The following is a 27,907-nucleotide window of genomic DNA, read 5'->3' as shown; positions in this document are numbered from 1 at the left end:
TTCCTCCGGGTGCTCCGGTTTCCCCCACAGTCCAAAGACATGCAGGTTAGGTTAACTGGTGGCTCTAAATTGACCGTAGGTGTGAATGTGATTGTGAATGGTTGTCTGTGTCTATGTGTCAGCCCTGTGATGACCTGGCGACTTGTCCAGGGTGTACCCCGCCTTTCGCCCGTAGTCAGCTGGGATAGGCTCCAGCTTGCCTGCGACCCTGTAGAAGGATAAAGCGTATCAACAGGGTGTATCAACAGGGTGTTTTTTTTTTTAAACGCGTTTGGAATGAACCTTCTCGCTTTCCGTAGTCAGGAGTGTGCGGCATAGCGGAAATAGTCGTTTGTTTTTCTTCGATTTGTATTTACGATAAAAGAAGTTCTGTCGGGGTTTCGCGTACGCTAAAAACAGTGCTATCCACAGTAGAAGAGCTGGAAGAATCTGGATGTCATTGTGTTACTGATAATTAATTACATCGCTGGCTAGTTTAACGAACCTGCCGCAGAGTGTCGGGCTGTGAGAGGCACAAGACTGGGCATTGATTAGCAATGGTAAAACACACAGTGCGGACTTGTGGGATTATATTCTTTCTGTGTTTGCTGTTCGGAGACAACAACATTCAAGACAAAACACCACAACAACAACAACAACAACACGAGCGCGTCAGTGAGCTGACACCGGACAGTGCGGACCAAAGCTGTTTTTGTCATGTGAGTACGAGGTGATGAAGTATACAGGAGTTGTATTCGCTGTGTTGTGGTCATTATTTCGGTGGTGTTTATTATCAGTGAATCCTTCTAGCACTTTCCATAGATTGGCACTTGCGTTTGACGTCATCAGTGCGCGAGCGCTCCATGTCGTTGGTGCATGTACACACTTCCTCTCTGTCCAAAATCATTAAATAACATTAAATCAACTGATATTTTATGCGTTTCCTGGGAAAAAAGGACTCGTGACCATAATTCAGTACAAGATTTCAGGCTAGCATTCTTCCTGAAGTGATTAATAACTATTTCATGTCCGTATTTACCTGTCCCTGTTCTTCAATTATTCACTTTTATATAATACACACGTGTGTGTGTGTAGGTATATGCTTTTAAAGAGGAGCCGAGGATGTGTGTTAACTGTGTAGAAAAAGCTGTAAAGGCTGAACATTTCACTTTTGTTGCTTTAATTCCTTTTTCTGTGTGTGTGTGGGGTTTTGAAAGGATGATAAATGTCATCCGAAAACACCTGAACGTGTAAACCACATTCAGAAGAAGAGGAGGAGTTGTTTTTTGTTTGTGATTTTTTTTTCATTAGTGAAGGAGAAATATTTTACAAACATGCTCAGTCCACTTTAGCAAAAATCAGAGTCCATTCAGCGGTGCTTACTTGAGCGTGGTGTTCTCTGATTGGCTGAGCACAGGATTATGGGATTTGTAGTTCTCTAAACCGCGCGCGACCAACCGCTCTCTGCTGTTCTGGACCGAATGTAGAAACTACAGCAGGTAGGCGGAGCCACGTTGGGACGTCGTCCTTGTTTGTAGGCGTGGTTTAATATGCACGCCGCGCTTGATTTTCTTTTTAAAGCGGCCGCCTGACAGGCTGTGGGCAGGATTCCTGCACGGAGCTGGGGACAGCTGTTAACTGCGTGCTGATGAGGAAGTGTGAATAATAACAGAATGCTGGACTCATTGTGCATCTCATGGAGGACGAGCCTTCTTGCTGTCAGCCTGTTTGGACTTGTAAGATTGTGCCAGCTCTCACACAGTGTAAGGATCTCCTCCTCATGACACCTGAGCAGCGCTCACTGAATGAATAGCTTTCACAACATGGCAAAGTATTCTAATATTATACAATAACCTAACACTTTGCCTGTTTTAGTGTTTCTCGGGGATTATTAGAGCTGGGCGATATGACTTGTATGTGTTTATCTAATATCCACATACACTACTGTCAAAGTCTTAGGCATCTTTTTTTTTAGTGCAAACGTTGTGATATAGTTTTGTTGAATAACTTTTATGACATTGTTGAGGGGTGGCACGGTGGTGTAGTGGTTAGCGCTGTCGCCTCACAGCAAGAAGGTCCGGGTTCGAGCCCCGTGGCCGGCGAGGGCCTTTCTGTGCGGAGTTTGCATGTTCTCCCCGTGTCCGCGTGGGTTTCCTCCGGGTGCTCCGGTTTCCCCCACAGTCCAAAGACATGCAGGTTAGGTTAACTGGTGACTCTAAATTGACCGTAGGTGTGAGTGTGAATGGTTGTCTGTGTCTATGTGTCAGCCCTGTGATGACCTGGTGACTTGTCCAGGGTGTACCCCGCCTTTCGCCCGTAGTCAGCTGGGATAGGCTCCAGCTTGCCTGTGACCCTGTAGAACAGGATAAAGCGGCTAGAGATAATGAGATGAGATGACATTGTTGAGTCAGTACAAAAAAACCTAAGCGATTAGTTTTACAGCACAAAATTAAACGTTCAAGAAAAATGTTTGTACGTCAGTAAAGAAAGCAGCATGTTACATATTAAGAGACCACTTTTTGAGGTGTCTTTGCTCTACGGCATTTATTTGCGTTGCACAGTAGTGTGTGTGTGTGTGTGTGTGTGTGTGTGTCTATCTAATATCCACATACACTACTGTCAAAGTCTTAGGCATCTTATTTTTAGTGCAAATGTTGATATATTTTTATTTAATAACTTCTATGACATCGTCGAGTCAGTACAAAAAAACCTAAGCGATTAGTTTTACAGCACAAAGTTAAACGTTCAAGAAAAATGTTTGTACGTCAGTAAAGAAAGCAGCATGTTGCATATTAAGAGACCACTTTTTGAGGTGTATAGCTCTATAGCATTTATTTGCATTGCACAGTAGTGTGTGTGTGTGTGTGTATCTAATATCCACATGCACTACTGTCAAAGTCTTAGGCATCTTTTTTTTAGTGCAAACGTTGATATAGTTTTATTTAATAACTTCTATGACATTGTCGAGTCAGTACAAAAAAAACTAAGCGATTAGTTTTACAGCACAAAATTAAACGTTCGAGAAAAATGTTTGTACGTCAGTAAAGAAAGCAGCATGTTTACATATGCACACCGTCATCAGCAACCAGAGGAGCCTGTTCAGTGACAGAATGCTCCTTCCCAAGTGCAGGACGAACAGACTTAAAAACTCCTTTGTCCCTCACGCCATCAGACTGTACAACTCGTCTCTGGGGGGGGAGGAGGGGTAACAGGAGGACAGAGGACGGGAAGAGAAGGAGCAGTAGCCTAGCCTAACAAAAAGCAGTACTGACAATGTGCAATACTTTTCCTGCAAGATTTTTTTTTTTTTCCATATTTTATTTTTTATATTTGTATATGTTAATTTATCTAGAGAATAAACAGAGAAAACTTCTAATGATGCTGTTGGAATTTTAATTTCCCCGAGGGAACCCTCCCAAAGGGATCAATAAAGATCTATCTATCGATTGATCAATCGATCGATCGACCACTTTCTGAGGTGTCTTTGCTCTATAGCATTTATTTGCATTGCACAGTAGTGTGTGTATCTATCTAATATCCATATACACTACTGTCAAAGTCTTAGGCATCTTATTTTTAGTGCAAACGTTGTGATATAGTTTTATTTAATGACTTCTATGACATCGTCGAGTCAGTACAAAAACCTAAGCGATTAGTTTTACAGCACAAAATTAAATGTTCGAGAAAAATGTTTGTACGTCAGTAAAGAAAGCAGCATGTTACATATTAAGAGACCACTTTTTGAGGTGTCTTTGCTCTATAGCATTTATTTTATTTGCATTGCACAGTTGTGTGTGTGTGCGCGTGCGTTAGTTAATGTGTGTACATCTTGACCAATTCTCAGTTATAAACTGCTAATAAACATAAATAACAAGGAGAAGCCTCAAGAGGATATAATATTGTCTTTTCACAATGCACTTCATCGAGAGGAGCACAGGTTTGGATCTATTTCTAACCCTGACGAACTGGAATGTTACTCATTGTCAGTATGTACAGGAAGTGTTTTTTTTCTTTTGTTTTTGTTTTTTATTAAAGTGACCGTTTTTCCTTATCAGATATTCAAGATCATATGATACTTTTGCCACGTCATCTTTGCTTTTATTTTTTCTCCTGCATTTTTGTACAAATAGGATGACTGAGTTTAGACCTGTTGCTTTGATTGGATGAAGGTGTTAATTATTTAGGTGCCTATCGAATACCACACCTATTTATCCCAAAGCAGCTGTTCATTTATAATGTATGGGTTGTTTGTGTTCGATGTGAAAAGGGAAAGGAGGTTTGGAGGTTTCTTGTTAAACCTTTGTTTAAATGGTGCTGGCTGATTCTATCAGCGTAATTACACTAAATTAAAAGTGCACTTTTTAAATCATGAGTGATGTACAGTACTACGCAAAGGTCTTAGGCACATGTAAAGAAACGCTGTAGACCAAAAATGGCTTAAAAATAATGACAAATGTTTTAACATTAAAAATACTATAATCAGTAAGCCATAATAAATGAAAGAGTCAATATTTGGTGTGAGACGACCCTTTACTTAAAAAAAAAAGCAGTCTCGGGTACAATGAGTGCAGTTTTATAAGGAAATGAGCTGTAGGTTTTACTGAGCATCTTACGGAACCAGCCACAGTTCTTCTGGACACTTTTATTGTCACACTCGCTTCTTAATTTTGCACCAAAACCCAGTAGCCTTCATTATGTTTTTTTCTTTTTGAATCTGAAAAGTGTTCTGTTATGTAATATGCTGCCAGATACGAACTTTTTTTTTTTTTTCTGTAAAGTTTAATTTTGTACTGGAAAACGAACGTTTGGACTCTAAAATGTTTCTGTACTGACTTGATAATGTAGAAATCTATAACAGTTTGTATGCAAAAAAAAAAAAATAGGGCACCTCAGACTTGCACAGTACTGTATGTGGTTGGTATAAACATCTGTTTCTCTTCCTCTTTTTAAATAAGAAAATATGTTGTTATCTGAAGTTGACAGGTGTTTTGGACGACTGCTTTTGTGACATTGAGAGCATCGATGTCTTCAACAACTTCAAGATTTTTCCTTTCATACGCAAGCTCATTGAAAGAGACTTCTTTAGATACTACAGGGTAAGTCAAGCTGACTAACCGAAACTCATTTTTGTAATTGCATTATCATTATTGGGTATTTCACATAATGGCCGGCTTTCGATTTGCTTCTCTGTTCTTGCAACGAAGGGACAAACTGAAACAGAGGAGCCACATTATGATCTTTTAATGCCAAAATCCTGTCCTGTATTTAAGCAGACTGTAAATTAAGACGTTTTCCTCTCCTAAAACAAATTCACACCTGCTGACTTCCCTCTTAGTCTTTTTTTTTCCCCCCCAGCATCAGAAGGTATCTAAGTGTTAAATGATTCACCGAAATTAACCACAGCACGGAGAAATAAATTGAAAAGGCTGATAAATTCATAGTCATGGGCGTACGTGAGAATGCAGTATGCAGTGCAGAAAAAGCATCCTCTGTACAGAGCTGCTTTACAGGAAGTGGCATAGTGTCAAAGATACAGCTTCAATATCTGGCTAATCTGTATCGAATCTGTCATTGGCTTCCTCCATGTTAATGAATTTGCTCATTTCTTCAAGCCATGTTAGTGCACTGTGATATTACAGAAAAAGCTGCAGTAATTTCCTGTGCTTTCTCTCGACAGGTAAACCTGAAGCGTCCGTGCCCGTTCTGGCCCGATGATGGCCACTGCTCTATCAAGGACTGCCACGTGGAGCCCTGCCCCGAGGTTAGGGCTTAACAGCTTTTCTGTGTTATTTTGTCTCTTCATCTTATTATGTGAGACATGAGGTTGATTTTTTTTTTTAATTTAACTCACCATGTGTTTCTTTCTAAAGAGCAAGATCCCTGTGGGAATAAAATCAGGCAACTATAATAAGGTGAGAGAAACTCTGGAGTGAATATGCAACTTTTTAAAAAAGTTGCATATGCAAATTTAAATAAATAAGAAAATGGAAATTATGTAGATGTATTCCCATCTATACGAGGTATAGATGGGAATACTTACAGCAGAGGCTCAAACTATTAAGGATTGGTGCTGCTCTTTAATTTATCCAGGAATTATTTTTTGTGATGTTTGAAGTTTACTGGATGTGTGGCTGAGTTCTGAGGTGTTATGATCATGTACCATGTTATATTGGATCGCGTATCATATTCAGAGGATTTACATAATTCAATGTATGTTGCAGATTAAATCCGGTCTTAGGCTAAACCTGTATTCAACCTAGGTTCAGTTGTCTGAAAAGGGATTTTTTTTTTAATGGGGTGCCATAAAAAAAAAATAGGGGCGTAGTGTTTTTTTTTGTTGTTGTTTGTTTGTTTGTTTTTTGTTTTTTTTTGTGGGGGTGGGGTGGTGTTTCAAATAATTATAAAAAAGTAAGTAAATAAATAAAGAAGAAAATGGAAATTGACATCTCTCTCTCGAAAGTAATGAATTTTTGTTGTACTCACCAGGATCTGAACTCGCACCCTCCAGATCTGTAGTCCAGTGTTTACCACTACACTACGCAGGTTAACGTTGCCCTAAAATAAAGCGAACCCAAACCCCGACAAAAAGCGAACCCAAAGACTAAAATAAAACGAACACTAACAAAATTCTAACTGTCTCAAGACATACAAAAATTATAAATTTAACCTAGATTGAATGCTGTCTATATATTTAACCTAGGTAAAATATGATTCACCAGTTCAGCCTAGGTTGAATACAGGTATAACCTGAGAACGGATTTTACCTGCAACGTACAACCCCAATTCCAAAAAAGTTGGGACACTGTGTAAAACATAAATAAAAACAGAATGTGAAGATTTGCAAATCATGGAAAACCTATATTTCATTGAAAATAGTACAGACAACATATCAAATGTTGAAGCTGAGAAATTGTATTGCTTTTTTATTTATTTATTTAAATATATGGTCATTTTGAATTTGATGTCAGCAACACATTTGAAAAAAGTTGGAACAGAGGCAATAAAAGACTGAAAAAGTTGTGTAATGCTAAAGAAAACTAATTTGGTTAATTGGCAACAGGTCAGCAAGATGATTGGGTATAAAAACAGCATCCCAGAGAGGCGGAGTCTCTCAGAAGTAAAGATGGGGAGGGGTTCACTGCTCAGTGAAAGACTGCGTGGGCAAACAGTGCAACAATTTAAGAATAACGTTCCTTAATGTAAAATTGCAAAGAATTTGGGGATCACATCATCTCTGGTACATAACATAATTAAAAGATTCAGAGACTCTGGAGAAATCTCTGTATGCAAGAGACAAGGCTGAAAACTGACATTGGATGCCTGTGATCTTCAGACCCTCAGGCGACACTGCATTAAAAGCAGACACGTGTCTGTAGTGGAAATCACTGTATGGGCTCAGGAACACTTCAGAAAACCATCGTCTGTGAAAACAGTTCATTACTGCATCCATAAATGCACGTTAAAACCGTATATTAACAATATCCAGAAACACCGGCACCTTCTCTGGGCCCGAGCTCTTTTACGATGGACTGAGGCGAAGTGGAAAATTGTCCCGAGGTCTGATGAATCAAAAGTAGAAATGCTTTTTAGAAATCATGGACATCACGTCCTGCAGGCTAAAGAGGAGAGGGACCATCTGGCTTGTCGTCAGTGCACAGTTCAAAATCCAGCATCTGTGATGGTATGAAGGTGCATTAGTGCACATGGCATGGGTAGCTTGTACATCTGGGAAGGCATCATTAATGCTGAATGATATACACATGTTTCAGAGCAATATGCTGCCATCTAGACAAAATCTTTTTCAGGGAAGGCCTTCCTTCTTTCAGCAAGACAATGCCAAACTGCTTTCTGCACATATTAAAACTGCATGACTCTGACGTAAAAGAGTCTGGGTGCTAAACTGGCCTGCCTGCAGTCTAGACTTGTCTCCCATTTAAAACATTTGGCGCATTATGAAGTGCAAAATATGACAAGGGAGACCCTGAACTTTTGAGCAACTGAAATTGTACATCAAGAAAGAATGGGACAACATTTCTCTTTCAAAACTACAGCAGTTGGTCTCCTCAGTTCCCAAACATTTGCAGAGTGTTTTTTATTGTAGATGTGATGCACCACAGTGGTAAATATGCCCCTGTCCCAACTTTTTTTGAAATGTGTTGCCGACATCAAATTCAAAATGAGCATATATTTTTCAAAAACCAATAAAATTTCTCAGTTTCAACATTTGATATGTTATCTTTGTACTATTTTCAATGAAATATAGGGTTTCCAAGATTTGCAGTTTATCACATTCTGTTTTTATTGGCAGTTTACACAGCGTCCCAACTATTTTGGAATTGGGGTTGTATACAAGTACCAGTCAGAAGTTTGGACACACCTTCTAATTCAGTGTGTGTTTTTCTTCTGTATTAATATTAATTAAGTCACTTCATGTCTTAAAGAAATGATGGATGTTGTTGCTCTCTACTTATGCCCCTTTTCCACCAAAGCAGTTCCAGGGCTGGTTCGGGGCCAGTGCTTAGTTTGGAACCGGGTTTTCTGTTTCCACTGACAAAGAACTGGCTCTGGGGCCAGAAAAACCGGTTCCAGGCTAGCACCAACTCTCTGCTGGGCCAGAGGAAAGAACCGCTTACGTCAGCGGGGGGGGGGGCGGAGTTGTTAAGACCAACAACAATAACAAGACCGCGAAAGATCGCCATTTTTAAGCGACGAGAAGCAGCAGCTGTACACACGCAAAGTAATTTATTATTATTGTTGTTGTTGCCGCTGCTGCTTCTTCCGTGTTGTTTTTGCTTTGATATTCGCACCAAGCTTTATGCAAACGTAGCGCCGTAACTTCCGTATACAGCGACGTAACTGACGTATGCAGCAACCTAATGACGTGGCTCCGCTTAGCCCTGCGAGCTATGGAAAAGCAAACTGGTTCTCAGCTGGCTCGCAAGTTGAACGAGTTGTGAACCAGCACTGGCCCCGAACCAACCCTGGAACTGATTTGGTGGAAAAGGGGTATTAGTTGAGCGGTTCTTGACATAATATGGATTACTGCAGTTGTGGAATAGGGCTATTTACTATATTTTTATTATTTACTGTTTGATCTCAAACACATTAAGAAGGCAAGAAATTTCACTAATTAACTGTTGGCGAGGCACATCTGTTAATTGAAAAGCATTCCAGGTGACTACCTCATGAAACTGGTTAAGATCATGACAATAGTGTACAAAGTGTCAAGGTAAACACTGGCTACTTTGGAGAATCTAAAATATCAAACTTTTTTTTTTTGAAACACATTTTTGTTTACTGCATAATTCCATATATGTTCCAGAGGTTATTTCATAGTTTTGATGTCTTCAGTATTGTTCTACAGTGTAGAAAATAGTCAAAATACAGAAAAGCCTATAAATGAGTAGAGGTGTCCTATAAATAGATGGATAGATATAATATTGTATTTGATAACATATAACACATGCGTATGTTCTGTCGGTAGTTAAGAAAACATTTTGTCCTTCTTTGTCTGTGGAAAACAAAATAAAAGTGATGATTATACATTGTGATGCATTTCCGTTCCATGATCAGCCGGGATGTTAAATTTGTTTTGTTTGTTAAAAGCCTACAGGTGTGTGTAACGGAGCAGAACCCTCAGGATAAGTGCACTCTTTCTAGCACTTAGTGTCGCGTCAGCACACAGCACTCTTTCAGAGAGCGCTCACTGTTTATCTTGTAATGTGTGTGCCCAGTGTGCTGAGACATCTGGTTCTGTGATAACAGTCAAGGTCACTTGTATTGCGGTTCAAAGCATTTAGACCAGTCTGTGAATTCTGAGCACTGACCATCTAAACATTTCTTAACGACTAGAGTGAGCTTATGAACTGTCCATATCGTTTATTGCATTTTTATTTATAGACATTGTCACAAAGTAGCTTGACATGAAAATCCTGATTTAGATTTAGGTTCAGATTCCTCATGAACATGCCAGAGATGATGGAAGAACTCCTTGAGATGGCATGAGGAAGGAGCGCTAAGAGGAATCAGTCTTTGCTGTAAAGACAAACAGTATGAAGTGTATTGAAAGTATGACAGTGTTGAGAATAAGAGTCGTGAGTTGAGGTTGAGCACAGGACTAGCTTTGTGATTTACAGCAGCAGTTCTTGGGTACAGAGTTACAGTATCCATGTGAGATTGGGCAGTGCAAATCTTTAGAGTATCTGTTGGATACTTTATTGGAGATACTTTGCTGGAGTATCTGTGTTGGCTGTGGATTCCATATACAGATACAGTGGTGCTTGAAAGTTTGTGAACTTTTAGAATTTTTGCATAAATATGACCTGAAACATCAATTTTCACACAAGTAGATAAAGAGAACCTAGTTAAACAAATGAGACAAAAATATTATACTTGGTCATTTTATTTATTGAGAAAAATTATCCAATATTACATATCTGTGAGTGGCAAAAGTATGTGAACCTTTGCTTTCAGTATCTGGTGTGACCCCCTTGTGCAGCAATAACTGCAACTAAACGTTTCCGGTAACTGTTGATCAGTCCTGCACACCGGCTTGGAGGAATTTTAGCCCATTCCTCCGTACAGAACAGCTTCAACTCTGGGATGTTGGTGGGTTTCCTCACATGAACTGCTCGCTTCAGGTCCTTCCATAACATTTCGATTGGATTAAGGTCAGGACTTTGACTTGGCCATTCCAAAACATTAACTTTATTCTTCTTTAACCATTCTTTGGCAGAACGACTTGTGTGCTTAGGCTCGTTGTCTTGCTGCATGACCAATCTTCTCTTTGAGATTCAGTTCGTGGACAGATGTCCTGATATTTTCCTTTAGAATTCACTGGTATAATTCAGAATTCGTTGTTCCGTCAATGATGGCAAGCTGTCCTGGCCCAGATGCAGCAAAACGGCCCCAAACCATGATACTGCCACCACCATGTTTCACAGATGGGATAAGGTTCTTGTGCTGGAATGCAGTGTTTTCCTTTCTCCAAACATAACGCTTCTCATTTAAACCAAAAAGTTCTATTTTGGTCTCATCCGTCCAGAAAAATTTTTCCAATAGCCTTCTGGCTTGTCCATGTGATCTTTAGCAAACTGCAGATGAGCAGCAGTGTTCTTTTTGGAGAGCAATGGCTTTCTCCTTGTAAGCCTGCCACACACACCATTGTTGTTCAGTGTTCTCCTGATGGTGGACTCATGAACATTGGCTAATGTTAATGTGAGCGAGGCCTTCAGTTGCTTAGAAGTTACCCTGTGGTCCTTTGTGACCTCGCCGACTATTACACGCCTTGCTCTTGGAATGATCTTTGTTGGTCGACCACTCCTGGGGAGGGTAACAATGGTCTTGAATTTCCTCCATTTGTACACAATCTGTCTGACTGTGGATTGGTGGAGTCCAAACTCTTTAGCGATGGTTTTGTAACTTTTTCCAGCCTGATGAGCATCAATAACGCTTTTTCTGAGGTCCTCAGAAATCTCCTTTGTTCGTGCCATGATACACTTCCACAAACATGTGTTGTGAAGATCAGACTTTGATAGATCCCTGTTCTTTAAATAAAACAGGGTGCCCACTCACATCTGATTGTCATCCCATTGATTGAAAACACCTGACTCTAATTTCACCTTCAAATTAACTGCTAATCCTAGAGGTTCACATACTTTTGCCACTCACAGATATGTAATATTGGATCATTTTCCTCAATAAATAAATGACCAAGTATAATATTTTTGTCTCATTTGTTTAACTGGGTTCTCTTTATCTACTTTTAGGACTTGTGTGAAAATCTGATGATGTTTTCGGTCATATTTATGCAGAAATATAGAAAATTCCAAAGGGTCCACAAACTTTCAAGCACCACTTTATGAATGAGGTGACTGAGAACATATACAAGCAGTGTGAGAACACACACTGACTACACAACTTGTAACTCGTTGATTAACTGAACTGAAAATACCGAGCACACACTTGCTTTCTTGTTACTAGGAAACAGAAATAGCAAAACGTACACAGGGGTCTCAGCAGCTTGGTTCAAGACTCCAGGTCTTGCAATCCAGCCTTATCAACAATGTTAACAATCCATTCAAATATGATACAAGGACCAGTATTCAGTACCAGCCACTTTGATGACGCCATTGACGCCAACCGTTTCTAAAATCAAAGCCTGATTGTGCATCATGGCTATAATCATTGTAAAAGTTATGTAATGTAACCCGAGCTTGTTATTTGTGAATCTAACTCTTCCTTGCAGCCAGGGTTCTGACATGTTTCTCTTCTCTTGGCAGTATTCTCTCGCTGCGAATGCTATCAGAGACATTCAGGAATGCGAACAGGCCCATGAACTTGGTGCCATTAACAGCACACTGAGGTATGTAGTTCACGCACACTCAACAGATCTGGTCATTGCTGTCCTCCTGTTGGATATAGTCACTTTTTGTAAAAGCAAAAAGCATGCATTATTACACAATTGCACTTATGTATTAGAAATCTTTCTGATTCTTTACAACTGTCTTCTTTTCTGTCTGTAGTAATCAAAGTAAAGAGGCGTTTGAGGACTGGGCTCACCATGATGATGCCCAGGATCACTTCTGTGGCCTGGATGGTAAAGTTTCACACTTTCTGTATTACAAACCCTTTCAAACACACAAGTTTTTATCATTCTTGTCATTACATGAGTAAGTTCACGCCTAGACACACTCTTATTTCCTGTCTTGGACCGTTTGCAGATGAGACATCTCCTGATGCCGAGTATGTAGATCTCCGGTTGAATCCCGAACGCTACACCGGGTATAAGGGACCCTCTGCGTGGAGAGTGTGGAACAGCATCTACGAGGAGAACTGCTTCAAGTGAGATGTTTGGATTACAGGGAAATAGAAGATACGAGTCTTTTGTGGATTCATTAATCAAGTCAAGTCAAGTTTATTTGTATAGCGCTTTTAACAATAAACATTGTCGCAAAGCAGCTTTACAGAATTTGAACGACTTAAAACCTGAGCTAATTTTACCCCTAATCTATCCTCAATGAGCAAGCCTGTGGCGACGGTGGCAAGGAAAAACTCCCTCAGACGACATGAGGAAGAAACCTCGAGAGGAACCAGACTTAAAAGGGAACCCATCCTCATTTGGGCAACAACAGACAACATGACTATAATATTAACAGCTTTAACATGAAGTCAGTTTCGTTGATGTTATAAACTCTTCATTGATGGAAACTTGAGTGCAAAACTGTTCATGATAACTGCAGTCCTAAAGTTAGCAAGTCAACTGTAGTCCTCAGCCATAAAAGCATTACTGTAAGAGTCCAGAGCGTCCTCCAGGTATAACCCTCAACTGTCCTCATGGGGCCGTCCTTCACAGGAGTGGTGCGATAAAACTCCGACCAGACACAGGGCTTAATCCAGGCTCAATTCAGAATTATGGCCCTTATTTAACAATTATTCACCAAAGGTGAAGTGAATAACAACTGAGATGAAGTCAAGGTTATTATTAGCTACTTAGTAACTGAGCACGAGGTCTTTACAGGAAAATATCAGACCGAGGTCTTGACAGTACGGGTCCGTACAAAAAGACGGAGGTCTGATATTTTCCCGTAAAGACAGAGCAAGCGAGGTTAATAAGGAGTTTATTATATGGTTTTTTTTTTTTATTTCTAAGATTAAAATAGATGGTCATTATAATGAAATGTGACACTGCTTTCAGTCACGTCATATCTGTAATGTAGTTGAGTCACGCATGCAGAATAAGCAGCTAGCGGTTTCAAAACTGAATTTCGGTTAGCGGTTAGCAGTTCCTGAACGCTCTTTGTTGCTCATTTCTTGAATAACTCAGGGACTCTTGTGTTCTGGCCGTTTTTGATTCCATTTTGATTTCCAATTAATCTATTTTGTTTCTTTTTTTTTTTTTGCAACCTTGAAAGCCGGTGCCTTGGAAAGAAAGTCCATAATCGCCCACGGGCGTTACGGGAAAATTTTGCCCGCCAAGGAGCCAATCAGAGCGCACGATTTTACCGGAAGTAGCTCATGCCATATAATCACTGATATTCACTGAGCCTGAGAGAGGTAATTGTTTCAGTATAAATACATAGGTGATTATTTTAACAAAAGGCATTTATTTCAAATTTCAAAAGACATGCAAATGTAATAAAGACGCGGCGCAGATTTGTCATTTATCGCCGAGTCATGCAAAATACTTTGTTTTGAAGTAGATAAAATAAATCACAATTCCACCTTACCTCTGAATAGTTTTAGACCAAGCTACATCACATCTTTGGCGCTTTTAAGTACAGCATTTCTTTCATAATTTGTAATTCTTCCTCACTTACGATGACGAAGCGCTTGGTTGCCATTTTGCCGAGTCACTCGGGGTGATTTATCGAGAAATAGTCCGAATCTCTCGACCAGTCAGTGCATGCGATTTTTCTATAATCACCTCCATATTTACATGAAAACCAAATATAATATTATACCAGTTATTCATCAAGCAGACAAAATGACAGTCATGGTAATAAAGCACATCATTGGTCATAAAAATGAGTCACTGCATCTATAATGTTTTTTTTTAAATTCTTGCATTTATTTCAGGGTTTAAGTTTGATCACATGAAAGCTTCTAATGCAGAGATATGCACAAGATGTACATTGTCCCAGAAATAACATGGCAGCGAATACTTCCCATTTAAACAGGACAATTTCATGGACCGCTTAAGTGTAGACCAAAAATGTTTCTATACTAAACAAAAAATGCAGCACGTCTCTTTTCATTTAGTAAAATGTGCTCCTGTGAAAAATTCACACTGTTTGAGTGATAATGGTACTTGCAGGTTCTCAGCAGTTTGAACATGAAATGAAAATAATTATGGCGTGAAACAACGTTAGAATAGGGCGGCATGGTTAGTGCTGAAATGGTTAGTGCTGTCGCCTCACAGCAAGAAGGTCCGGGTTCGAGCCCCGTGGCCGGCGAGGGCCTTTCTGTATGGAGTTTGCATGTTCTCCCCGTGTCCGCGTGGGTTTCCTCCGGGTGCTCCGGTTTCCCCCACAGTCCAAAGACATGCAGGTTAGGTTAACTGGTGACTCTAAATTGAGCGTAGGTGTGAATGTGAGTGTGAATGGTTGTCTGTGTCTATGTGTCAGCCCTGTGATGACCTGGCGACTTGTCCAGGGTGTACCCCGCCTTTTGCCCGTAGTCAGCTGGGATAGGCTCCAGCTTGCCCGCGACCCTGTAGAACAGGATAAAGCGGCTACAGATAATGAGATGAGATGAGACGTTAGAATTTCACACGATAATAACGACAACTATGAGCAATAATAGTAACGTGTTCTATAATTTCAGGGGCACACTGTGTGCTCACATTAATTATTCATTTTGTTTTATCTACTGTCTATTTTTAGGCCTAGGTCAGTGTATCGGCCTCTTAACCCCTTGGCTCCAAGTCGTGGTGAGTTTCCTTTTAAGTTTCCATGAGTTTCCTCATGTTGATAATTAACTTTACAGTTTTGAATTGCTTTACATTTCGAAAGGAAACAAATGGCAGAATTCTTCTGTATAAAGATGGCACAAGTGTGATTTATTTATTTTAAATCATTCATTATTTCTATTCCTCTTCTAGGTGATGATGATGGTGAGTATAAATCTCGAGATATTTTATATAAAAACATTTGGATGTAGAACCTTCACTGTGGATCATGTGTGTCAGAATTTCAGTAGAAGTGGGCTTTTAGCGGTTTGCTGTGTGTTTAGACCCTGGGCCAATACGGTAACATGGATAGGAGAGATCAAATCTTTAATAAGTGCTTATTATCTTGACCTACTTGCTCTGTCAGGGCTGATTTGATGTGCAGTTTGTGTTTACTTTGTTCATACAGGTGAAGGCTTTTACAACTGGCTGGAAGGTAACTTGATCCTTTCTGATTATTAGCACATTTCCACAGACACAGTTCCAGTCAGTACAGCAGACAAATACACCATAGCTGAAAACACACACTGCACAGACCAGACATTGTGAACCTTGCAGTGTAATATGCTGTTCCTATTTATATAACACCCTGCTAGAACGTATTCCCAATGAGGGTATTTGAGTTTCCTGTCATAAACAGCGCCAGTTCACAGAGATCTTGTGTAGCCCTCTGGTACATAGGGAAGGATGGCACTGTAGGGCTGCTAAGCTCACCAATGTTCTCAAAGGCACATAGAGCGAAGAGCATGGAGGAGAGTAAAGGTTTCACCACGAGGTTTTTATACTAAGATGGTCTTAAGCGCTAAATACTGCGTAGCTAAGACTAATTTTGAGGGTGGACGTTTCTGAGACGTTCCGTGCATCTTCAGGTGGGGAAGAGTCCACCAGTTCTGACAAGTGTACGAACTGGTAATAATATTGTTTCTATTGTAACAGCTCATTCAAATAGACTTGTATGGCAGACACGCCATATAATCCAATTCAGCTGTTTAGATGGAAGAAGGGTTTATTCCATACAACACTGTAAAATTTAAGCCCAGAACGTTAGTCATAGTTAAGCCTAGGTCGCAACCGGACGTACGATTTTTTTTTTTTGGCTGTGTGATTTTTGGCATTTCCCAAATCGCTGCGTTTTTTTTGTTCATGGAGAAAGACGCACATTGGCCGTAAGTTTGTCTTGCAACCTGAAAAAAAACGTAAGCACCCGTAGAGTTTGTTTGACATGACAAAGAACCTCTGCGGCCGGTCTACGGCCAGTCTGCGGCTCGAAAATCAGCACGTCACATGCGCGCCCTCCGTGCGTTTCTTGCGCTTTTTGCACGTACACCGGCCGTAGGAGCACATACGGCCGGTTGTGACCGAGGCTTTAGTCTTATGGGAACCAACCACTAGTGCCATGACTGATGCTCATAATCTAGGGTTATCTGGAAGACTAATTTGAGAACTGGGTTTGTTTTTATAATACTGGCTGTGATGATGCTTGGAAAAAAAAAAAAATATATATATATATATATATATATATATATATATATATATGGTTGGTCGGGGGCGTCGTGGCTCAGGTGGTTAAGGCGCCGTACCATGAATGCGGGCGACCCGGGTTCGATTCCGGCCCGAGGTCATTTCCCGATCCCTTCCCGTCTCTCTCTCCCGCTCATTTCCTGTCTCTACACTGTCCTATCCAATAAAGGTGCAAAAAGCCCAAAAAAATATCTTTAAAAAAAAAATATATATATATATATGGTTGGTTCTCTGCTGTAGGATTGTGTCTGGAGAAGAGAGTATTCTACCGGCTTATTTCTGGCCTCCACAGCAGCATTAATATCCACCTGTCTGCCGAATACCTCCTGGACGGTGAGTGTCAAAGAACCATCTATTAATAATTCTGCTGATGTATTATCAGTATATTATTCATTGAATGTAGGGTGTCTAAACTTTTGATAGCGTGTATTAAGATTTTAACAATGCACTTTGAGGGAAGCGTGCGATTCAGTTTACATTATGCTGAACCGCTAACTATAAGCTTCACTTTGTTAGTCACCTTAGCAATGTAACTCCTGTGCAGAGATCTCGAAGCAAAATCTGGACACCAAACATGTCTTTGGCTGATCAGCTACAAAAGGAGGAAATTATTTGTAATTCATTGTTGGCCAGAGTTTAGCAAGGAAGAAAATGTACAACCAAATAAAAGAAATCTCTCTCTTTTTTTTTTTTTTTTCCCCCCCTCCCTCCCAATTGCTGCTGCTGAAATGGTTTTCTGCTTTCTTACACTGTGTGTGTGTGTGTGTGTGTGTACACAGAGGGCTGGGGGAAGGCAGTGTGGGGCCCAAACGTGCACGAATTCCGCCGGAGGTTTGACTCTGCTGAGACCAAGGGCGAGGGAACGCGCAGGCTAAAGAACCTTTACTTCCTGTACCTGATCGAGTTGAGAGCGCTGTCCAAAGTGGCGCCGTATTTCGAGCGCTCGTTCATTAACCTGTACACGGGCAATGCACAGGAAGACTCGGCTACCAAAGAGCTACTGCTGCAGATCCTCAACGAGACAAAGTGAGACCCATGTGCATGATTAACCCCTTAATCACCCAGGATCCAGAACCTCTCGTTTCTCACTCTCATAACGACATACTTTTGTTTTGTTTTTTCAAGAGTCGTGAAAGTAAATGAATAATTCAGTTATTCCTGAATTTTAAGTCGACTCCATTGAATAATAAAGTGGTTAAGAACTAAAGCTTGGTTAGATTTGTGGGCCAGAAGTGCCCTAATAAATGTAGCAGTCATATTATAAAAGGGGCACACAAAAAGCCTAAGCTTTAATATAATATACATAATAATTAATAAAACATGCTGGGCTGTTATTTAACAATTATTCGCCAAAGGTGAGGTGAAGATCGGTGAATAATAACTGAGACGAAGTCGAGGTTATTCTTCACCGATATTCACTGAACCTGAGGCAGATAATTGTTTTAGTATAAATATATGGGTGATGATTAAAAAAAAAAAATTAAATCGTATTTAAAAAAAAAAATTTCAAACTTCAAAAGCAGCACGCAAATGTAATGTGTGCAGACTTCTCACTATCTATGCAAGTCACATACTTTGTTTTGAAATGGATAAAATAAATAACGTTTCCACCTTACGTTTGAATAGTTTTAGACCAAACTTCATAGCATTTTTAGTGCTTTTAGGAACAGCATTTTCTTTCGTGATTTTTAATTCTTCTTCACTTACGATGACAAAGCGATTGGCCGCCATTTTGCCGAGTCGCTCGAGGTGATTATCGAGAAGTAGTCGGAGTTTCTCAACCAATCAGTGCACATGATTTTATATGATCGCCTCTGTATTTATATTAAAAGAAAATAACCGGTGATGGGGTAGTGTGATGCATTACAAGCCCAAATTTGATTATTTTCACATTTTACATCCTTATTATATTTTTGTGGCTACTGCCTCATACTGTACAGGCTGTAGCCGCTATGTCATCGTGTTGTACGAATGTAAGAGTCTAACAATCGCGCACTGCGCATACGCATACAGGTGTTCCTGTTAAAATGGCCAGTGAGTGTATAAAATTCAGTTGACCATTTGAAATAAATGGACTAGACTAAAGAAATCACTTTCTGACATCTCATCTCATCTCTAGCCGCTTTATCCTGTTCTACAGGGTCGCAGGCAAGCTGGAGCCTATCCCAGCTGACTACGGGCGAAAGGCGGGGTACACCCTGGACAAGTCGCCAGGTCATCACAGGGCTGACACATAGATACAGACAACCATTCACACTCACATTCACACCTACGGTCAATTTAGAGTCACCAGTTAACCTAACCTGCATGTCTTTGGACTGTGGGGGAAACCGGAGCACCCGGAGGAAACCCACGCGGACACGGGGAGAACATGCAAACTCCACACAGAAAGGCCCTCGCCGGCCACGGGGCTCGAACCCGGACCTTCTTGCTGTGAGGCAACAGCGCTAACCACTACACCACCGTGCCATCCACTTTCAGACATGTTTATGCTTATTACCGAGGGAAGGTGCAGTCCTATTTTAAAATATACTCCAGGTTATCCCCCTTTCCTCGCCTTCTTCAGCCTGTGGTCCCATGTGTGATGTAGATGTGATGGGAAGTTGTCAAAAAGAGTATTGAGACCACTGAGCTCTAGTGCCGGGCCTTTTCCGGGAAATAAGAGTTTGGGTCATGGTGACAGCGTGTGTATGTCAGCCTCGGTTTAGAGGTTTCAGTTTCAAAAACTGTAAGAGTAGAATAATATAAAGTACAGACACTTGGTACATTTTACTTCTGTGATTTCATTTTTGGATTATGCTTCGTTTTTGTGGCTACTACCTCAGTGTGTGTGTGTATATAATACATGTTATTTTTACTGTATGGACATGGTATCAGAAAACAATTTTATTTATAAGCAGTAGCCACATGTACCTATAGGGTACCTAATTTGTTTTATTTATTACACAACGTCACATTGTACTTTTTATCTGGTTTTGGTGATGTTTAATGTTGTGGAATGTCCACAAAACAAATTAGTTCCTGTTATTGTTTGTTATAGCAGCTGTAAACAGTCATTCCCTCACCATTCTTTTTTTTTTTTCCCCCTCTCTTGAAGATAACACACAAGACAGCAGCTTGTCATGTTTCCAAGAGACTTGAAAGTTGGTGGAATATTAACTGATCATTACTGACACTGGAGTCTCCTCCACAGATTAATGTTAAATAAATGCCTCGTTACCAAAAGCATCACCATATGAACACTTTATTTATTAATTAATTAGTCTTGGATCATGTGTTCACCATGCAAGTCCCTGGGATTGAGCTGCTTCCTTAGAAATGATAATGTGTTCGAAAGAGCAAATTTATAAACATTTGTGATATGAATTACAGCCTGCGCTGCTGTTCTAGAAAACTAATCCCCTTCTGACCCTCACAGTTGAGAATTAAAGAGTGCTGTTATGTGAATTTGTAATAAATTTTATTTTCACTTCAGTACTGTTTTTCTGTCTGTCTCTCTGTAGAGCTTTTCGCATGCACTTTGATGAAAGCTCCATGTTTGCAGGCCACAAAATGGAAGCCAGAAGGTTAAAGGTGAGTAGGTAGGCTTAGTAAACACACTTGTACGTTTGCAAATCACACACAGACTGCTCTACAAGTGACGTGAAAGAGGAACTTTGTGTTTGGCAATTGTATTTAAAGTGCATATCACGGGTAAATTCAGGAGCAAGATCAATGTAATTCTCCTATTTTATATTAAACTTTGGTCAGATATCTGTAACATTCTGCATTCTCTACAACTTTTTTTACCTTGTGCAATACCAGAAAAATTCAGTTGAAATCAAGCCATTTGAGGCGAATTGGTCCACCTCTGAAAAAACTTGGCATTTGGATTTCGCGGCAAACATTGATTTTCGTGACGTCACGTGTGGGACGCCTCCTTCTGAATCCTACATCAGCACTGGTTTGTTTATGAGAAAACGACCTGGTGGTTTTCTGCAAATTTCTTCAACGTTATCGCGTAATTATTAAAATGGTTAACAGATGTATCGTAGGAGGGTGTAGCAACACCAATCTTGATGGGATTAGTACTCATCGTTTCCCAAAAGACCGGACCATGAGAGAGAAATGGGAGCGCTTGGTCTACACAGGCTGTGCACTGAAACCGTGCAAAGCTCGCGCAGCCTGCTGGCGCTTCCGCAGGTAACGTCACGAATCTGGCTCCAGACTCCCTTGGGATTTTTCCAGACGTGTTTTGTTATTTTATTTTTTTCTGCTGTAGACAGATGGCCTTGTGCAAAATTACCCTTCTGGATGAGTGTGTAAAGGGACATACTTTCATATAAAAAAAACAAAATTGGTCCAGAATATGCACTTTAATGCTATACATGTAAATAGGAGGAATATAGAAATTTTTTTTTTAAATGAATCCCTCTTTCCACCATTTTATTCAGCAAGAATCCTATGTTTCTTTACTGTTGTTTAGACCTGAACTGTATCGGCATACAAGCCAGTGTTTCTTAGGCCACACCTCTGGGGCCTTTAAATGGGCCATAGTTTTTTACTTATCAAGTAAAAATATCTGTCAGTGCAGCAAGATAATTTCACTAGTATTAAGTAATTTTCTCCTCAAATTCAGTTTTCATTTTTTTGCAGTGTGCTTCACATGATCAAGCCAAATGTGACCTGCTTTGGAGAAGTTTTAGAACAGCAATGTTTCTTTCCCTAAATTGCAATAATTTTGTTTCAATTATGCAAATATTTCCAGTGACTGAATGTCAGTTTCGAGTATTTTGTTTTGCATACACTAAGCGTTGTGTTGTTGGGTCTGTCTGTCAACAGGAAGAGTTCAGACTCCATTTTAAGAACATTTCCCGTATAATGGACTGCGTGGGCTGCAGTAAATGTCGACTGTGGGGGAAGTTACAGGTATGTGTACAAGTGTTGCAATCATTTTGGAAAGCCCCTCTTTTTGTTCAGAGTTGTTCATCATTTGTGTCTAGCGCAGAAATTGACATTCTCTACATTAGGTGTAATTATTATTATTATTATTATTATTATTATTATTATTAAATGTACAAAAAAAATCAATCATTTTCTTTCTTTATTAAAACTCCTTTTTAACTCTTTTGGGCTACATTTATATTGTCAGTAAGGATTTTGTACTAAACCCCGTTTATAGTCTACAGATATTTTCAATCGATGGAACAGATTTCAATAATCTTTATACAACTCCACTAAAGTGTTTTTGAACACACCCTAAAGTCATACATGCTGTTTCTCTTTCCTCAGACCCAAGGACTGGGCACTGCCCTCAGGATCCTCTTCTCTGAGAAAGAGATCAAGAATCTTCCAGAAAACAGTCCCTCCAAAGGCTTCCAGCTCACACGCCAGGAGATTGTAGCTTTGCTTAATGGCTTCGGGAGGTACGGATTAAAGAGTCAGAGTGTCTGATGAAATGTGGGTTAAATGCAAGTGCAGTCTGGCTGTCTCACTGGGTTTCTTTTCGTCAGCCCATGTTCTCACGCGAGAGCTTTTTTCAGTTTCATTATAAGCTTTGGTCTGTGGACTGTACTGCAGCCCTTTTGAATGGCTTTAAAGGCGGTGTCAGGGATTTTAACATCAGAACATCTTTTGTGATATTTGATCAGTATTTTCTCAAAGTGGAGAAAAAACCCCACTCCAGTCAGTCTAGGAAAAAAAGGAACAAATGATGTGGAGGTCAAGGTTCCTTCACTGGGACTGACACAAGCACTAGTAGGAGAGTACCAGTTATCACGCACACTGTCCAAGGCTAGTTTATTTATATAGCACATTTCATACACAGTGGCAGTTCAATGTGCTTTACAGAAGTAAAAGCAAAACAATAAACAATAGAAAATAAAATTACATAAAATAAATGGGGAAGAAAAATAATAAGAATTAAACAATAGTAGAAATAAAATAATAAAATGAAATAAAAGTTCAGTAAAAGAAAAAAACAGCAGAATAAAATAGAATAAAAGTTAAGTAAAATTTAAAATATGCAGAGACTGTAAAAGTTAAGAGTTTAAAACGTAGAGATGACAATATTAATAATTTAGCAGAAAGCATCTGAGAACAGCTTGGTCTTTAATCTAGATTTGAAGCTGCCAACAGCAGGAGCATTTTTGATGTCCTCTGGCAGTTGGTTCCATAGCTGTACTGCATAGTAGCTAAAAGCTGCTTCACCACACTTTGTTTTAACAACAGGTTTTAACAGTAAATTTTTTGCTGCTGCGATCTGGTAGATCTGATCGGGTTAGGCCACTGCAACATATCAGAGAGGTAATTGGGCCCTGTACCATTTAGAGATTTGTACACCAGCAGCAATGCTTTAAAGTCAATTCTGTAGCTTACTGGAAGCCAGTGAAGGGACCTTAGAAACAAGGAAACATGTTATTCTCACAGGAGAAGAGATTATCCTTAATAGTTATATTTAACTTTATATTCTATTTTTTTTTACACTTTTATGTAAAAACAGGCAACCAGCCTCACCAACAGTATTATAGGCTCTATATATCTATCTATCTATCTATCTATCTATCTATCTATCTATCTATCTATCTATCTATCTATCTATGATGGGCGTGAACAAGTGAGATATGCAGACGTAAGAATGAAGTGAATCACTGGTCCATATGAAACCAGTAGACTAAAGGGTTGGTTTTATTTTGAATAATTACAGATAGCATTCAGTATTTGTCTGAGGTTGTCACTGTCCCTGTAATCATTAGGCGTGTAATGATTCACCCAATTCATGATTCAGTTCGACTCATGATATTGGGTTCACAATTTTGATTTTTCTACAATACTTTTTGAAAAAATATTATATTTCATTACAAAAATGCAACATTTTCTTTTTCTTAATTAATTTAAATATTCATGCAAAACTTTTTTTTTTCCATTTTCTTAACCAACAATAGTTGTTTACCCACATTTGTAAAGGCTGGAGTAAAATATAACAACCTATTAACTAAATTATTCCTTTTTTTAAAAAAAATTAAAAAGGTAAGAGCATATTTCTTAACTTTTTTTTAATGAATGTGTCCTACCTTCATTTGTGTCCCTTTTCTTTAGCTTTCAACAATCCTATAAAAAGAGCTCTGATTTCTTGTTAAATTTGTACAGTCAGTTGCACAACAGCTCTTTCCCATTTTAGACCTGTTTGTTTTTTGTGGCATTAGAGCTGTGTTACTTCCATCTAAGTTGAAGTCACGTGCATTCCTGCTGTGTTAAGTTATTGTGCCCTCTGCTGTCTAATTACAGCTAGGAAAAACTAAGATTACTGAGCCTGATAATAATCATGATTCATTTTTTATTTCGTTGATTCGAATCGTCATAAATTTATATCGCGATTTATCGTCCCACAATGTCATTGCATGCCTAATGATTACGGGCAAGTTGACTGCTCGTTCTGGGCCTGTCCCGAATAGCCTGTCATCCTCCTCGAATATGATTTTGTATTTTTAAAATCTGTTTCCATCTCTCTCTCTCTCTCTCTCTCTCTCTCTCTCTCTCTCTCTCTCTCTTCCTTTTTGCCATAGACTCTCCACCAGTGTAAAAGAGTTGTACAACTTCAGAACCCTTCTAAAGGACAAGAGGTAACACACACCCAGGCCACTAGGTGGTGCCAGCCCAGAGGACACTGCAATAGTCTCCTCTTCCACAGAGCGAGGCCTTTATCAGGGACTTTAGAATTAAATGTGGCCAACAGAACCCTCCCCACGAGCTTCTGCTCTGTTCTGCTTTTCTCTGCTGCCCACCTAACAGGTAAAAAAAAAAAAAAACCACTACAACTCACAGCTTCTGATGGGAACGAGAATCAGAGGCGGGACCAGAGAGTGTGCACAGCACACATTTCATCCAAGAAGTGGTCCAAACATCCCAGCTCTTTCTCTGTGGCTCCTCAGAAAGTAGTTTTTCTTTGTTTTTGTGTGCGAGTGAGAGAGATGGAGAGAATATTATGTTTGTGTGTCAGTGAAAAGACGTATTTTATGTGTTTAACACCTTAAAAGGCAAATCATCGTGAATTATAAATTGGCTTTAATGTTAACATGTAATGCTGCCAAATAGGACCATAGGCTTCTTTATGTACTGAAATAAGGAAATGTAGCATACGTTACAACCCTGAGCAACTCCTAACAAGCAATATGGTTACATCTTTAATTTGTCTGCAGTGACAAATATTTCTAGGATGATTGAAGTTCAGTGTTTAATGTTAAATTCTCTGTTGCTTGGTTTGCAATCCAAAGCTTTTCTAAAACGTGTCTCATTGTTCGTGTCGGCTATTTCCTCTTTTGACTGTCATGTATAAGCCAGACGTGTGTTTGTTTTATTTTTAACTTTAAAAGACTAATATTACTTGTGAAGGAGTGTGTGTGTGTGTGTGTGTGTGTGTGTGTGTGTGTGTGTGTGTGAGGGAGAGAATGAATGAATTTCCTTCTTCATTACAGTGGGATTTGGACTGAAACACCCCCCCACCCCCAAATTTTGGTTCTCTTGTGAGGTCCGACCACTTTAAGTGTGTAAGTGGAAGCTGCTGCCGCATATTTTTCTGTACACATACACAATACAAACAACTGAAGAATTCTAGTCACCCTTCATGAAAATTCAAGTATGGAATAAAACCGACATACAAGAAGTAATTTCGATAGTCATACTGGAGTGCTGCATGCAGTTGTCATCATTTTTTGGCACAAAATTTGTTCAAACACGGATTGTTTATTACAAAGGAAATTATTGGCACCCCTCCGGTTAATATTTGCAGAAGCTTCCCTTTGTCTGGGAAAGTCACACAGTGTGGTGTTGTGTGTGTGTGTGTGGTGTTTTTTTTTAAAGCACACTTTGGCTTGGTTTGGCTTTTTTTTTCTCCCTTAGGAATGCCAATAATATTGTTTAAATCCAAGCAATGCCACAGCCATCCATCTCTGGGAGTCCAAGTGATCAAACTTGGCCATGCTGTCTGGGTGGGAGGGATGGAATACCTCTCCCTCCCTCTGTCAATCACAATGGCATGAGCCAATCATGGGCATCTGTGAGCTGATGTATGCCAAAGAGGGCAGATGGTGCTTTCCTCTGAGTTTCAGAGTGCTGCCCTGAAAAGATACGGTTGGCTTCATATGTCTCACAGAAGGCACATGCTCAACTTCAGCCTCCCTGATTGATAGCTGTTGTGTGATGGGGAGAGCTGGCTGGTGGGTGTGGGATTTGACTAAATTGGGGTGAAAAAGAAAAAAAATATTGCAGTGTATGTCATTTTATTTGTTTTATTTTACTTTAAGAAAAATATGAACATTAATTAAAGCAAAGCTACTGTAAGTAGTTCCCCAAAATGAGTAAGCACAGCTATTCATGGTCGTGTTTAGCTTCTACAGTCAATCTGGCGAGTTTTCATGAAGGGTGACGGCTACTTGAGTTCGCTGTTTTTACACTGGGTTGCCAGTTTATTGGGTGCACTTTCTAAGTATATCATTGCTGATTTCTTGCTGTGTGTACGCTGTCAGTGGATGTGAAGGGAGAATCATAGTACCACCCCCGACCATTTTATTTTATTTTTTTGGGTGGTCCATTACAGCAAGTAAAATTAATCCAGATGCTAAGATGTGTCTAATAAACTGGCAGCTTACTCAGTGTGTGTTCATTTTTGCTTATTCTCATGAACGGTGCCAATAATACTTGAGTTGACTCTACATACAACACTGGTCGATGGTGTTCATGTGGGGAGATGAGAATGTACAACCTGTAATCGTGAAGATCCATGACTAAGAGCAGCTATGTGTGTGTGGCGTTTGTATGATTTTCTCGAGCTCCACAGCATCCTGCGTGTTCCACTTGTCTGCCTTAAAGTTACAAAATGCAATTTGTAAAGCAGCTCACATACAGGAAATTTCACTACTAAATAGATTGAGTTTAAAGTCTATGTTCCTATGTTTTCTTATCATTTTCTTATCTGTTCTTCAATGAACATCAGTGATGAAAAGGGGACTAAAAGGACTCAAATATGATCCTTGCGAAAACTGATTCATTTTCCGTGACTGTGATTTTGGCCTTCTGTGCTTTAAATGAGCAATACCGATTTTGTTTTTTTTTTTTTTTTTAATTGAATCGTTTAAGAAAGGATTGTAAATGTATTAAAGTAGGAAGTACTCTGAGTACAGCATCTGAGGTCACCTGAAGCCAGTCTGCAGGTGACGAGTCACAAATACACTCCTTCAAAAAGAGTGGCTGGTGTGTGATTTTTTTTTTTTTTTTTTTTAATTTCTTTTAATTAGTCCTGATTTTGCACCATTTGTAAAAGTGGTTTTTTTTTCCAGCTCTCTTCACTCTGTGCATTCTAATGACTCATTTGTTTTTGTGAACTTGTCAAATCTATTTATTTAAAAGGAGGAATAAATCTGTCAGTCATCGGATGTGTCTGTGTTCATTCTTTGATTACGTGCAAAGGATTAATTTTTCAAAACACTCTTAAGATGTGAAGCAGTCTATAAAAACCAAATATAGGTTTTCAGAGTTCTTGATCATTTATAATAAATCATAGAAAATGCATAGAAAATTGATCAAATGTCATGGAAATGTGAAAGAAATGTGTGAAATTTTGCTATTTGCTCATCTGGTCTTGAATACATATTGGTAGATCTCCATACCAATTCACAGTTTCAATGAGCTTATATTTAAATAGGGAAAAAACATTAGAGTGTACTGTTCTAAGAGAATAATCAATGACTGATTATTTTCCAATAACAGCCTGTCCTGAATTGTTTTATTCCTCCTGTATCACAGGAAATTGCCAATGTTTGTTTGGCATTTTTATTAATTAAAGAATAGGTCATACATTTTCTTCATTTATAGTTATCTTTTAATGTTGTGAAACATCTGTTAAACAAATCAGTCCCTCATTTCAGTTAAGGTATATCAGCTCGAAACCATTGTACTCTTAGGTGGTGTTTACATTAGACCGTA

The 27,907-nt window shown here is 39.4% G+C and overlaps 1 protein-coding gene across 1 annotated transcript; it reads left to right on the top strand.

The window, feature by feature from the left end:
* The first annotated feature begins 305 nt into the window (after positions 1 to 305).
* On the top strand, positions 306 to 27,354 carry ero1b (endoplasmic reticulum oxidoreductase 1 beta). Its single transcript, XM_060941044.1, has 16 exons — positions 306 to 698; positions 4,956 to 5,075; positions 5,657 to 5,740; positions 5,850 to 5,891; positions 12,261 to 12,343; positions 12,504 to 12,577; positions 12,702 to 12,822; positions 15,363 to 15,409; positions 15,581 to 15,592; positions 15,837 to 15,863; positions 17,189 to 17,281; positions 17,728 to 17,974; positions 20,452 to 20,521; positions 21,770 to 21,856; positions 22,220 to 22,353; positions 24,493 to 27,354. Exons 1-16 carry the CDS (start codon positions 537 to 539, stop codon positions 24,551 to 24,553), a joined length of 1,464 nt encoding a protein of 487 aa, XP_060797027.1. The 5' UTR covers positions 306 to 536; the 3' UTR covers positions 24,554 to 27,354.
* The last annotated feature ends 553 nt before the right edge of the window (positions 27,355 to 27,907 follow it).

The sequence above is a fragment of the Neoarius graeffei genome, chromosome 15 (assembly GCF_027579695.1).
Source record: "Neoarius graeffei isolate fNeoGra1 chromosome 15, fNeoGra1.pri, whole genome shotgun sequence".
Lineage (NCBI taxonomy): Eukaryota > Metazoa > Chordata > Actinopteri > Siluriformes > Ariidae > Neoarius > Neoarius graeffei.
Note: the sequence above shows the minus strand (reverse complement) of the source record. Positions and strands in the feature narration are given on the sequence as shown.